At 43.6% G+C, this 14,760-nt stretch overlaps 1 protein-coding gene across 3 annotated transcripts in view; it reads right to left on the bottom strand.

Moving 5' to 3' along the window:
* The window catches only part of RAB30 (RAB30, member RAS oncogene family), a 97,740-nt gene that overhangs the window by 19,644 nt on the left and 63,336 nt on the right, over positions 1-14,760 (bottom strand). For 2 of the 3 annotated variants that reach the window (XM_023511819.1, XM_003780860.2), the window contains exon 2: positions 572-672. In XM_023511819.1, coding sequence (XP_023367587.1) covers positions 572-664 — 93 coding nt within the window. In that variant the 5' untranslated portion in view covers positions 665-672. Of the gene's footprint in view, positions 1-571; positions 822-14,760 lie in introns of those variants that run through there. The other variant, XM_012804286.2, reaches the window with a different exon arrangement.

Below are 14,760 nucleotides of genomic sequence, written 5' to 3'. Positions count from 1 at the left end.
CCACAATGCCCGGCTATTTTTTGGTTGCAGCCATTATTGTTGTTTGGCGGGCCTGGGCTGGATTTGAACCCGCCACCTTAGGTGTATGTGGCTGGGGCCTTAGCCGCCGAGCCACTTGTTTCTAAATTAAATGATTCACTCAGTTTACTAGGAGGATATAAGAGGGCACTGGCAGGGAATTTGGTTTAATTTATATTCAAAATTTAAATTAATATTTAGGTTCTATTTGATGTCATTTGTTTCTAACTTTGGATTATTATTAACTAATAATCTATCTTTTAATCTAATAACTTATTTTTTATATTGCACACGGAAAGTAAAACCACTTGCCCCTCTCCTTATAGGAAGCAAGAAGAGATGTGGGAGGGTTGGTATGACCCACACAGCCATGTTCCTTTGAGGTGGCTTAAAGACCTCTAATCTATGCTAAAAAGTGGATGCAGTTTTCAGGGGCTAAAAAGAAACTTACAGTCAAGAGCCGGCACTAGGACCGGGTCCCCCACCCGACAGACCGTCCTAACCCTGCAGGCCGGACTGAGAAACCCCAGTCTGGGCCGCTGAGTTCCCTTACCTGAGTGAATCGTCGGACGAGGCACGTCTTCCCCACACCAGCGTTGCCAATTAACACAATTTTGAACAGGAAATCATAATCTTCCATACTCATTTACACAGCTACAAAGCAAACACAGGGAAGAGTGAGAAGGGCACCGCACACTTCCCCGCTGAGCTCAAGCTGCACCAGCACTGTCTCAGGAGCAACAGGTCTGACTCATTTAAAGAGCAATTTTACGCTCCCTCTAGTGACCCTGCCAGCGAGAGCGGAACAGAGGTGTTCAGTCATAAGCGAACTTTATTCCTTCCCAGCTACCTCATGCCACAGAGAGCAAATGACACAGATGTCCTTTCACCTGGTAACCTTTGCTCATCCAAACAGTCAGGTCACAGGTTGGAGAGGAGATTAGAGATCGATGTGCAAACAAGCTGGGGATGAAAAAAGCAGGGACAGAGCAGAGCCCAGCCGAGCTGAATGGTAGCCGATGGGCCATGTATGCCTCTGGGAAGAAGTGCTGGTCCCTGGGGGTCTGAGGAAGGGGAAGGAGCTAGGAAGGCCCTGTCAGTCTCCTGCAAGTCCTGGGGGTCCTGGGGTCTCACCAGTGTGAATCACAGCCGTCTCTCCCCCGCATCATGACATGCCTATATTCCTCCTTCCAGCCAGGCCGATGCTATATGGCCTCACAAAGTGCTGCCTTCTCCCCCCCAGAGGCTCTGGGATGTGCCATGTCTTCTGCCAGGGATGCCCTCTCTCCTACCCCTTTTGTGTCCTTGAGGGCCCAGTGTAAGCAATCCTTTTCTCTCTGAATCTTTCACTGATGTTCTCCTCCGAAGTTAAATATTTTCACCTCTCCCCTAAAACTTCACTCACTGCTCACAAGCCTTCCTCATCCTGGAGGGATGGGATTATGTCTTTTAGCTCTATTTTTCTTAGTCCCTGGGACAGAGCTCCCCGAAGTAAATGTCTACTCTGTAGAAGGAAAACATTAATTAATGGGTATATTGCTCATGGGTGGGCCTTAGTTTCTCCAATTGTGCTAAAAAAAGAATACTGTATGTTCCATCTACTTCAGAAGACTATTGTGAAGATGAAAAAAAATCTTAACAAAAGAGCCTTGGTACCCATAAAACCCTATTATCCTGGGGAAAGGAACTGATAATCTATTGAGCGCCTACTATGATGCTGTGCTGTCACTGAAGGAGATACAGACAGGAAACAATGTCAACCCTCAAGACCAATGTGAGAAAAGTTAAATGCCAACGGAAATGTAAAGTAATAATTTAAGCCAAAAGCAGAGCTCACTTTATAAGGTGGAGGCCAGCGGTTCTCAACCTGTGGGTCGCCACCCCTTTAGGGGGTTGAACAACCCTTTCACAGGGGTCGCCTAAGATCATCCTGCATATCAGACATTTACCTTACAATTCATAACAGTAGCAAAATTACAGTTATGAAGTAGCAACGAAAATAATTTTATGGTTGGGGGTCACCACAACATGAGGAACTGTTTTAAAGGGTGGCGGCATTAGGAAGGTTGAGAACCACTGGTGTAGGCAGAACAGGCCCAGGAGACTCAGGAGGAAGGGCAAAGGACATCCATGTGTTCATGAGTGGGAGGGTGCTGGGAGTGTTAGGGAAGCCACAGGGTCATGCCTGCCAGCAGATCTGAAGCTCAAAGGGCTGTAGACTGCTGGACAGAAAGGAGGACCCAAAGCACTGGACTGTCAAGAATCCAGGGGAGTAAATTCCCTGTGTGCAAAGGTTACTTCCATGTGGATTTCAACTGATCCTTGGAAGGATGACTAACAACCAAGCAGGTGGCAATATGCACATGACAATTCATGGGGTTCCATCTCAGTTCACTGGGACTGTGAAGGAAAAACATTACAAAAGAATCTGGGTCCATAAGCAGTGATAACACTAAGTGTAAGTCAGGCACTATACTTGGCCCTTTGTGTATATTTCCAATTGATTTTACAAGTATACGAAGACAGTATTTATTAACAGATTACCTACTTTAGAAGTGAGTAAACTGAGGTTAAAGGAAATGAGGAAGGTAACCTCGAATCAGAAAGCTAACAGCTAAACTTTAAGGCATATGGTGTCATCAGTATGGAGCCAGAGAGACGTAGTTCAAATCACGGCTGTACTACCTTCTAAGTAGTACATCTGCCTATCGGCAAATGATAATATCTCAGAGCTTCAACTTCCCCATCGACAAAATAGGGCTAATAACACCTATATCACAGATCTGTGATGCTTGAATTCGTGGAAACCCCCAAGAGCAGCACCTGGCTCTTAGTCACCCACATTCCTTACTATGACTCCCAAGTTTTCCATGATCTGGTTTCTGCCTTCACTGCCAGCCCCCTCTCAATTTTCTCCTCATAGCCCACATTCTAGGCTCACTGAGTTTCCTCAGCTTCTGAAATACCCTAAGATCAGTTTTGACCTCAGACACTCACTATATGGTCCTTCTGCCCAGAGTACAGAACACAATGGATGCTTGCCATACCTGGCCCACTTGACTTTTACTCCCCCCTTAGATCTCAGCTTAAACACCACTTCCCCTAGTATGCCTCTCTGACCTGCCAGGGGGCCGGCCTCCCTGCTCTCTGCTGCCACAACGCCCTCTCCTCCCAACCCTTGCTAATACTCACCATGCTTAACTGTAATCCATTACTTTTCTCTCCTCCTAACCCCACTCTTCAGCACCTCAGTGCTACACACTCTCTCTCATGAGTATGGGGGCATGACGGCAATGAAGTGTCTGGTTGAGTCCCAATCCCACCCCCTGCTTGTCATGGTCATTGTCCTCATCATCATTTCACTCTGTAACAAGCGAGTTAATCTTCACGACAGTCATACAAGGTAGACACTACACTATTAGTGTCCTCATTGACAGAAGTACTAATTTGCAAGTGAAGTTAAATAAGAAGTCATTAGGTCCCACCACGAAAACTGGTAGAGCTGCGATTCAAACCCAGACAACCTGGCCCTGATACTCCATAGGGCCTTTGACAATGCTTAGCTCATAGTAAGAGCACAGGAAAGATGGAGTGAACTGAATGAGGAAGGACTCAATAAAAATAAAAGTGCTTTCTCTTTTCTCTTCCCCTCTGGCTTTAAATACAAAAACTCTTTCTACCATACTGTAATAATTTAAATTAAACATCAAATAAACACTCAGGAATGGGGCATGTCAAGTAAAACTCAATAAAGCTGGGCACCTGTTTCTCAGTGGTTAGAGCACCGGCCCCATGTACCAGGGGTGGCAGGTTCAAACCCGGCCTGGGGCTGCTAAAATAAATAAATAAATAAATCTCAATAAAGCTATTAAAATTAAAAAGAACATAAAGCTCACAGATAGGCACAAGGATAGCAGGAAGACCAGACGTTCCCTGCTTTCATAAACCATAAAAAGCAGGAAGAGCGGGGACTGGATTGCATTATTTTTCTATGTCTAGTTTGTTTGACATACATTTATGTCTACTTCTTTGCCAGAGGTCAAAGAAATAAAGTAGGGAATCCAGATTAGGATATCCAAATATAAAAACCTGAGGAACAGGGCTGCTAAGAGCATCTTTAGGCAAAGAAGGGGAAAGAGAGGCTTTGCCAGAGTCAACCTTATGTCACGTGGTGACCACCTGCAGGAAGCCACAGAGTCAAAGTTAAAACAGTTCCCCTTTCGACAAGAAATACTTTCATGCTCTATTGAACGTTTTTTACATGAACCTCTGGGAGAAAAGTTTTTGGTCTCTTTATTTAAAAACGTAGTCTGTGTGTACAGAAAAAAAAAAAAAAAAGAAAGAGAGAGAGAAAAAGAAGAAAGACGGAATGGGAAGGGAGAAAGAGAGAAAGGTTAAAAAGAAAAATACAGCCAGGACACCCATTGAAATTTTGATCTCAGGTGGCAACAAATAAATTTTAATATAAGTTTGTTCCCAATATTGCATGAGACATATGAATAACTTTTTAGGATATAAATGTGGTCCAAATATTATGGGGGACACACTTATACAAAAAAAATTATTTGTTGGTTGTCTAAATTTCAAAATTGACTGAGCATCCTCTATTTATTTGGCAACCCAAATGAAGGGAAAATATGAGTAGGCAGGTCATAATGGGAACAGAGGCTGTAGGCATAATACCACGCGCACCCAGAAGCCGTGGAGAGAGACAGACAGGGCATAAGGAAGGATGTATCCTTGATAAATACAAAACAGCCAAACAGAAATAAAAAAGTGCAATAAGTAAAATTTCAAGAAGGCATTACTGGGCTGGGTTCTTTAGAAACTGGGCCAGACTCCAGGTTCAAATTGGCATGGGAGCTCCACAGGTAAGTCTCCTCTTCCTCCAACCCAGAAGACCATGGACCTCCCTCCAAATAGCTCCGTGCAGGTGCACCTGCCCAGTGGGGAGTGGGTGGAGTTGTGCTCTACAAGTCTCTCGCCCCTACTATCCTTAAGAACAAGACTGTTCTCTGCTTATCCCCCTGCTGTGCTCCATAAGTAGACGCTGAATGAAAGCCTCTGATCCATTTTTCACTCCAACAAGGTTCTGTCTCAGGAAGCTCATCATTGCTTCATTACCAGGAGGCAATTACTAACCATTACTCTAATCAACTGCTGCAAGCTCACTTGCTTCACATCAGCTGTTAATTTCATGTTATTGCAAGTTAATTATTCTCCTTGGCTACGGATGTCAGACATCCACCTGTGCGTAGCTGCTCCTTATCCACCAGGCCACAAACTCCAGCATGTTTGCACGGCTCTTCACAGTTTACAAAATTCTTTCACAGATAAGATCTAATCTGGGCCTCCCAACAACCTCATGAGCTAACTCTTTTTTTCCAATATTTTTTTCCCACTTTTGAAAGATAATGAGCTAGCTCTTATCATTCATTATGCAAATGAAGAAACTGAGGGCTTAGGTGATGAAGGGACTGATTCCCTTTAAGTGGCATGCTGGTGAGTTGCGCAGTGGCCTCTGTATCCTGGCCACTGAGAAATTTTCCTCTTTGCCCGAACACACTATGTGTTCTCAGGCTCCTAACCATTTGGACCATGATTTGAACACACTGTGTGCCAGGAAACGTGCTAAATGTTTTCCATATGTAATCTTATGGAGTCGTTTCAACAGAGCATTAAGTAGGTATTAATTATTCCCATTGTACATGTACAGATAAGGAAATTGAGGTTCAGAGAGGTTAATTCATTAGTTTAAAATCTAATAGCTAATGAGGTATAGGTAAAAGTACCTATATTCAACTCCCAGTTGTTTCTGGGAAAACTTAAGTTGGTACTCTGCTTCACTCCTTATACTAAAATAAATTCTGGATGAATTCAAGGTTTGGATCTTAAAAAACAGGTATAAAAACACTAGAAGAAAACATTATATATGATCTTAAAGTGAAGGCTTTCTAAGAATCACTCAAATTCAAGGCTACAAAATAAAAAGGTTGGCCAATTTGTTTCAAAAATTCTTCATGGCAAAACAATTAAAATGAAGAACTGGCTAAAAATCTGCAATACATATAATTATGATCTAATTTCTTTAATTGCATAAAGAGTTCCTACTAATGATAAGCAAAATTCAATAACTCACTAGAAAAAAAATTGACTAAGGACATGAGCAAATAGTTCACAAGAAAAGAAGTAAAAATGGTACTTACATTTTTAAAAAAGTGATTAGCCTTACTCATAAGCCAAATCAAAACTCTAATGAATTTGTAATTCTAAATTTTAACTAGAAATTATAACTAAAACTGTAATTTATAATGAGAGACTATTTTTCTTCTTAGATTGACAAAATTCATTCTGTGTTGGTGAGAGTATGGAGAAAGGGGGTACTTGTATACTACTAGTAGGATTGGATTTAAAACCAAAAATGCTTTTACAAACTATCTGACCCAGCAATCGCAACTTCTAGGAATCTATTACACGTTAATACTCACAACCTGTGAACAAAGACACATGAAGTAGGATACTCATTACAAATTGTATTTATAACAGCAATTGTGAAAATAAGCTAAAAGTCCAATCAGCAGAAAAACTGGTGTAGATTATGGCAACCATACATCAATGAAAGCCGGCAAGATGTACTAAGAGGAGAAGGACGTGTACAGTATAAAAAAAGAGTGGGGGCCATGTATTAATAATTCTTTATCTGTGTATACATAAGATATTTTTGAATGATCCGAAAGAAACAGCCACTGCTTTGGGGAGGCTATCAGACTGAGCTCTTCTAGGAAAAAGACAACCTTCAACACGTAAATCAGACTCTGTCTTTCCATTCTGTCTACAATGGTGCTTAAAAGCAAAATGTTTTCTTAGCACAGGAAAGAGGCCTTGTTAAAAATATCTGCTTGACGTGCCCCGTTCCTATCTTTCCACTTTTCTTTTTGTCTGTCCCGCTGCACCCCTTCCTGCGACAGGAAACCCAGGAAGAAACGTTCCCCCAGACTCTGGAGTTGCCTTTCCAGTTCACTGTGTGTATTGTTGCTTTCCCCAGGAAACCAAGTCTCAGCACACTGAGTCCCTACGAGGTGGATTCATTCTTTCAGACCAACTTCCCTCAAAACCAGTACCACAGTATGACAGCCAAAACCAATGAGTCAAACAATAGCTTGTTTGTGTCACTAATAAAAACAAAACTCTCACACATCTGTACAACTTAGATGTTACTCACACTGCACTCTGACACAGAATCTTTCCAAGGAAACAGAAAAAGCCCATCTTTTTCTCCCCACTTTTACAGAGATGGGATTTGAAACCAAAAAAGTGACTTGCCTCAGGCCACCTAGCATGTAAGCAACAGAGCCAGAAGGGCAAACACAGATCCCCAGACTCTAAATACAAATATAAATTTTTGCTGGACAAGGCCTAGGCAGAAACATCGGGGCGGCTGGCATGAATCTGAGCCACAGGCTGAGGGTAGAGTTAGGAGGAAGGAGCTCAAAAATAGCCCTTAGAATATTTTTTAAAAATATGCACCAAAGGCTTGGTGCCCATAGCACAGGGGTTGCAGTGCCAGCCACATACACCAGAGCTGGCTGGTTCGAATCCAGCCAGGGCCTGCCAAATAACAAAGACAACTGCAACCAAAAAATAGCCAGGAATTGTGGCAGAGGCCTGTAGTCCCAGCTACTTGGGAGGCAAGAGAATCACTTGAGCCCAAGAGTTGGAGGTTGCTGTGAGCTGTGACGCCACAGCACTCTACCCAGGGTGACAAAGTGAGGCTCTGTCTCAAAAAATAAAAAAATGCACCAAAAAAGGAGGAAGAGGAGGAGAAGAGGAAGGAAGAGGAGTTGAAGAAAGAAGGAGAAAGAGAAGAGAGAGAACAGGTCTGAGACCTCTACAATATCATTTTCAAAAACCAAAATAATAAAATATTTTATTTTATTCTTAGTACATATTGTTTCTGATATTTTCCTATTTCCTAGAAATACAAAATAGACTTGGCATTCCAAGCATGTAAGAAAGATGAAAATTATTCCACAAAACAGCATTTCAGCGGCGTTAAACGAAACCAAACCCCTAAATCATCTTTCCGTGTTCTTCCCCTGCCGCAGGGAGAGGGTTGGTCTCCTGGAACATCCCTGCACTCCTTGCAGACTTGGTTTTCCACAGACAGGAGAGAGGCGGAGGGAAGGGCTGCAGCTTAGGACCTGCTCAGGCTCCCACTCAGTTAACTCCCCAGGCAGAACTACTTTGTTTTGGTATCACAGCAGCTAGGAGCAAGTGCTTGACAAAAAGACTAGTATAAACCTGGAAATACTGGCACTTTGTTTCCTGGGGGAAGAAAAAGATGCCCTTACCAAGAAGGGGAGATTCTGTCTGCCAAACACGTTTGCCAAACCGATCTAAAAAAGGTCCTTCCAGACCCAACTTGCTGTTTCTGCCTTTTGCACAAGCAGGCGGGGCTCCCTCTGTTGTCCTCCTGCAACAATAAACAATACCACCACAAAGAGCTAGGGGCTTTTCACTGCCCTCTCCATTGTGTTCTCTAAATCGGGGCCTGTGTCTAATCTTTCCTCTGCAGAAGCTTCCCCGGGCCTGCCGGGCTGGACAGGAAGGGCCTCCTCCCCGGCAGCTTCAGTCCCCTCCCCCAACCTAAGCACACAGTGCAGCCTGGCCAAGCAGCCAGAGGTCAGGGCCACCAGCCAGAACAGCGCTCAAGAATTTCCCCTAACAGTCCTCTGCCTGGGACCAGAGGGCTACCAAGGACAGAGGTGTCCCCTCCCTGCCTGAGGACTGTCACACCTGGCTGGACCCTTCCCTCAGTCGTTCAGATTCCCTCCTCACTAGAAGGAGAAGAAAAAGTAAGAAGTAAGCCACTGTCCACATGTTCCGGGACCCGAATACATGAGGGTAAAGTAGGAATTACCTCAAGTTTGCCTTCCAAGTCTGTGACAGGTCCTGTGTCATGCAAAAGAGTGACCGTTTGTATGGAGGCCAGGCACTTTATACACGCCAGTCCATTACACCCTGGAAACAGCCCTATAGGGCAGAATTCTTACATACTGTTACTGTCAGTAAGTTTTTACATCTATATTTACTAAGTGCTTCCCTAGTTTTATCTTATCTGTATGTTGGCAAATTCCTACACAGAAGATAGGGTGCAAATTCTTCCTGAACCTGGTCCTGAACACACATACACACAGCATGCCCTAAGCTTTCTATCACCAAGGACGGCACATTCTCCGTCAGAAACGTAGCTTGAATACCACTCTGCTCCGCCTCTGTTCCGGCTGCACCAGTGTGTCTCAGGCCCTTGTCAGCTCTCACCCAAGGTCTGCTCCAGACTTCTAATCAGGTGCCCTGTGGCCAGTCCACTGTGTGTTTCCCCCAAAGTGCCTACTAATTTTCAGGCTTGAGGATGCAATTCAAACTCCTTAGGTTAGTGTAACCTAAGGCTCTTTATAATCTGGCCCAAAGTCATCTCTCTCCAAGCCCCATATACCTTCAACTCCGTCACTAACTTTTCTCTTTTCTCCAAACACCTCATGTCCTTTCATGCCACACATATGCTCTTCCCTTCCCCAGCATTCTCTCCTGCTGAAGAATTCCTTTCTGTGTTTTAAGACAAAGCTCGAATACCCCTTCCGCTGTAATTTCTTCCCAAATATCCTACGCAGAATGAATATCTTCTTTCTCCATGCTCCCAGGAATCCAGTATAAATAACATAACCCCAGGACTTATCACATTATATTGTAATTATCTATAATTAACTGTCCATCTTCCTTCTAAACTCTGAGTTCCTCAAACTTGAATTCAACAAGTATTTATTGAGGAAATAGCCAAGAATGGGGGAAACAAATATTTAAGCTAAAATAAGGAGTGTCTTACAAAGAATTCTAGATTTCAAAAAGATAGAAAGCAAGAATCCAGGTAAACATGCTGTAGGGGACCTCGGTGGACAATACAGATGGGTAAAATTCACTGACAGATAGAACCTGGGGGGAATTCTTTTTTTTGAGACAGAGCCTCAAGCTGTCCCCCTGGGTAGAGTGCTGTGGCATCACAGCTCACAGCAACCTCCAACTCCTGGGCTCAAGTGAGTCTCCTGCCTCAGCCTCCCAAGTAGCTGGGACCACAGGTGCCCACCACAACGCCTGGCTATTTTTTGGTTGCAGCCGTCATTGTTGTTTGGCGGGCTGGGCTGCATTCGAACCTGCCACCTTAGGTGTATGTGGCTGGTGCCTTAGCCACTTGAGCCACAGGCGCTGAGCCGGAATTCTAAATAAAAAATAAATTCTGGGACTTTTATCCCAGGAACAACATGCCCAGGGACCAAAAAGCAGAGAGTTCCAAACCTCTTTCAAGATAAAAAGATTTTTAAATAAATGACCACTGGTGTTAACCTAGTACAGGCATTGGCGGGTAAAGTATAAATAGGCACGACTATCCTTAACAGCAAGTTTTCAATATTCATCAAAAGCCTTAACCAGGTCCACATTCTTTGACTCAGCAATTTTGCTACTGAGGAGTCTCCTAAGGAGTGATTCCAAGATGGGTTAAAAGATTTCTTCACAAAAAATCTCATTGTAGTAGAGAACCCCAAGATGGCGGGAAGAGTATGACCTCTATCCAACAATAAAGAAGGGGCTGCTCTTTCCTAGACCCACATGACATAACATTATGAAATACATATTTGGAAGGAAATACATTTTTAAAGTCCTTCCTTCTCTGGGTGAGATTTTGGAACAGCTTATTTTCTTCTTTGCACATGGATATCTTTTCTAAATTGTATTCAATAAACATGACTTACTTAGAAACCATGCACATTATTAAAAGATCATGGTGGGGGGGCAGCGCCTGTGGCTCAATGAAGTAGGGTACTGGCCCCATATACCAGAGGTGGCAGGTTCAAACCCGGCCCCAGCCAAAAACTGCAAAAAAATAATAAAAGATCATAGGGGCCCAATAGTGGTGAGGGAAACAGGAGAAGAAAACATGCATAGGAAGCTAGTGACCATCTGCATTCAGTGGGCTTTTCAAGAAAGCAGGGTCTAAAAGCGGCTCGAGTTCCAATCTTTCATGCAGCGAGCTCACCTCTGGGAAAGAAATGAACAAACTGAAAATGCTGACTGAACAAAAAAGAGTAAAGAATCAGAAACAACCCCAATGTCCAAGGAGGGGATAGTTCGGTATAAAACATCCACTCCACGGAATTCAGGGGCGCCATCAGAAATGCCAGTTATGGAAACTATGCAGAGAAACAGTAACGTGGACCACACGCCATAACACGGGAGGCACACGCAAAGCTGCATCTGTCGGGACGGCAGTTATGAAAAACAAGCATGTACGTGAAGGAGTGCATTTCAAAAGGAAAAACACGAGTTAGGGTTACGAGATTAATGGCAGCTTGGAAGTTTATCCTTTTCAAAAAACATGTTTTTAACATTTCATGTATCATAGCCCCACTTTTCAAAACACAGAAAAGGGAAAAATTAATTGCCAAGAGGAGCACAGTCACCTTTAGCATTCTGAGGTGTCCTCCCAGTTTCTTTTTCCTATCTACTGGCTGGCTTTGCTTTGTTTTGTTTTTATTATTGTTGTGATCACATCAATGTTTTCATTTCAGTTTTGAAAAACCATGGACCTTAACACAAATCTTGTGCTAGAACGTGACGGTGGCTATCGAGAGACCTCATCTAATGCCAGTCTGTAGGTAAAAAACAGAAGTATCGCACCACTATGACGAAACAGATGAGGGTTCCTAACACCTGCAGATGCCTATGAGGCAGAGTTCAGTAGCCAGAAGCCAAAACGTGGAGAGTGCTGTGCTACCAAAGCTGATGTAGCTGGAAATTAGAAGGAATTTTGCCAGATTTTGAAAATAGAAAGACACTGCCGTATTAAGTTTTCAGATCATAAAAAGCTTGAAGAGAACGAATCCAGTTGATCATCAGGTCCAGAATATTTAACCTTTATGTCCTAATTCTCCTCCCCTCCAGCGCTGACCTTCACTGCGCTCAAACTCTGGTACAGTGGCAGCAGCTGCTGCGTTCTGCTTGTTCTCTGTGCCTCCTTCCTACTTCCCCATTTGCACACAGTTAAAAACGGGGGCTCCTACCTGGCTCCAGAGAGAAGAGGCAGAGAATAAATGTGTGGGGAGATGAACTTGTCTCGTAGTCCGTTCTGGGAGTCTGGCACGACTGTGTGAGTGCTCTGAGTACAGCTCAGATCATCACACACATGCCCGACCTGCACCCAGACCACTACGGACTTCTCTAGAAGAATGAGGACAGGGAAAAACATCTAAGCAATGCACGAGCTCTACTACCCATTAAATGGATCTGAGCCCTGGAGAGCACGAGGGGAGGCTGAGTCTGTTGTCACCAGGGGGGGCTCAGTTTCTGCAGGAGTGTGACTCTTTTGTGCTTTGCAAACAGCAAGACACCTCAACACAAACCGACCTTTCATCTATTACATTCACGTCCTTCACAAAGACCGCCCTCGGTTCCAAGGACAGAGGAAAAGCTGCAGCGCTGAACTGACTGAGACCTGGTGTGCTGCCGCTAACACAGCAAACTCCCTCCCAGGCAGGGAGAAGTGGAGCTCGCCATTTTTTTGCCTCAGATGCTTTCGGAAACAAACTCTTGTACAAGATGTAATGTGACTCCACAGCAATCTTTCCAAAGAACGAATCTGATCATGTTATTCCCACAGTTAAATCTCCTTGGGGTCTCTGAGCTGCCTGCATAAACTCAATTGTAAGAGAAGTACAGTGCGAACCCTGGATCCAAACTGCCTGAGTCTGAATCCTGTTCTCTGCCCTTTATGAGTTGGTGACCTCAGGCGGCTTCCCTATCCTCTTGGTGCTTGTAAACAGGGATAATAATAGTACCTACTCTTTGGGGGACAAGACACGACTGTAAGAGGGACTTTACCTAACAAATGCAATCAGTGAAACCTGATTTCTTGTACCCTCAATGAACCCCCACAATAAATTAAAAAAACAAAAAATATAATAGTACCTACTTTATACCATTGTCATGCAGATTAAAGGAATTAATATGGGGCTGGGTGCAAGGGCTCATGCATAATCCTAGCACTCTGGGAGGCCAAGGCAGGTAGACTGCCTGAGCTCAGGAGTTCGAGACCAGCCTGAGCAAGAGTGAGACTCCCGTTCACTAAAAAATAGCTGGGCATTGTAGCAGGCACCTGTAGTCCCAATCCCTTGGGAGGTCGAGGCAAGTGAATGACTTGAGTCCAGGATTTGAGGTTGCTGTGAGCTATGATATCACAGCACTCTACAAAGGGCAACAAAGTGAGACTCTGTCTCAAAAAAATAAATACAATATAAAACAAAAAATAAAATAAAATAATTAATATTTATTAATGTACAATAAAGGAGACAGAAGATAGGCTGGCACATAAGAAGAGCTCAGTAAATGTTAGATGTTGCTATTGTTACTGTTATTGTTGGAAAAGTTGGAATTCCCTAGCAAGGCATATATAGCCATCCCTGACACAGCCCCTGTGCACCTCACTGGCTTAGCTTCTCTTGACCTTTGTGTTATCAACACTGCTATGATCACACAGTCGTGCCAAACTCCCACAGTGGACCACGAGACAGGTTCATCTCTCCCACATTTACTCTCCGGCTCTTCTCTCCCTGTTGGCTGGTAAACAACCACTTATCTCTGCGCCCTCCCTCCATCCCCCATGTGAATACATCCCTCCCTATGCTGTGCCTCCTCTATGTTCTACAGCAGTGGTTCTCAACCTTCCTAATGCCGCAGCCCTTTAATACAGTTCCTGTGGGTTGCGACCCACAGGTTGAGAACTGTTGTTCTATAGAGACTTTCTCCAGGGAAATTTTATCATCCTCCCTGGTTTTTATATCTTGCCTCTTCCACTAAGCTTTAAGGACAGAGACCCCTATGAATTCCTATCTGTATGCTTATTGCCTAGCATTTCAGTAGATACTAAATAAGTATTTATTAAACAGAGCAAAAAGAAAACTGATCAGTACACACAAAAGCTGGGAATACTTTTCATGGAACTTAAACACGAGAATAAGGAAATCAAACCTCAAAACAAGTGGCTCAAGCAGCTAAGGCACCAGCCACGTACACCAGAGCTGGAGGATTCAAATCCAGCCCGGGCCTGCCAAACAACAATGACAACTACTACCAAAAAACAGCTGGGTGTTGTGGCAGGCGCCTGTAGTCCTAGCTACTTGGGAGGCAAGAGAATTGCTTAAGCCCAAGAGCTGGAGGTTGCTGTGACCTGTGATGCCACAGCACTCTACCCAGGGCGAAGCTTGAGGCTGTCTCAAGAAAAAAAAAAAAAAACACTTTGATCCTAAAGAGAATTAATTGGCAAAGATCATATAACCAAAGAAGAAAATTGCAATTTCCCAAGAGAAACCAAACCTTGGTATAATACAGTGCCTCTGTGTATATGTGGGTGGGGGAAAAATAATTGTAAAAATTGTTCTCAACTAGCTGATGTGGATTATTGTTGAACAGTGCTTTGACCGTGTTGTTAAACAGTGCTTTTTATACCTTTTCTTCAGGAGAGACTGACTGGGAAGTACTTTTCACTTTGCCCAAGTTCAGGCTATTTAAAAATAAACTACTGCAGAAGACCCAGACTAAAAGAAAAAAAGAGAATTAATCTTTCTTTCTGTTGGATGTCTACAGTGAGCCAGATACCTTAAAAAATGGTACAGTTTCTTTTTTTTTTTTGAGACG

The sequence above is a fragment of the Otolemur garnettii genome, unplaced genomic scaffold (assembly GCF_000181295.1).
Source record: "Otolemur garnettii isolate 467f Iridium unplaced genomic scaffold, OtoGar3 scaffold00001, whole genome shotgun sequence".
Taxonomy (NCBI): Eukaryota; Metazoa; Chordata; class Mammalia; order Primates; family Galagidae; genus Otolemur; species Otolemur garnettii.
This window is presented reverse-complemented; position numbering and strand designations above follow the sequence as displayed.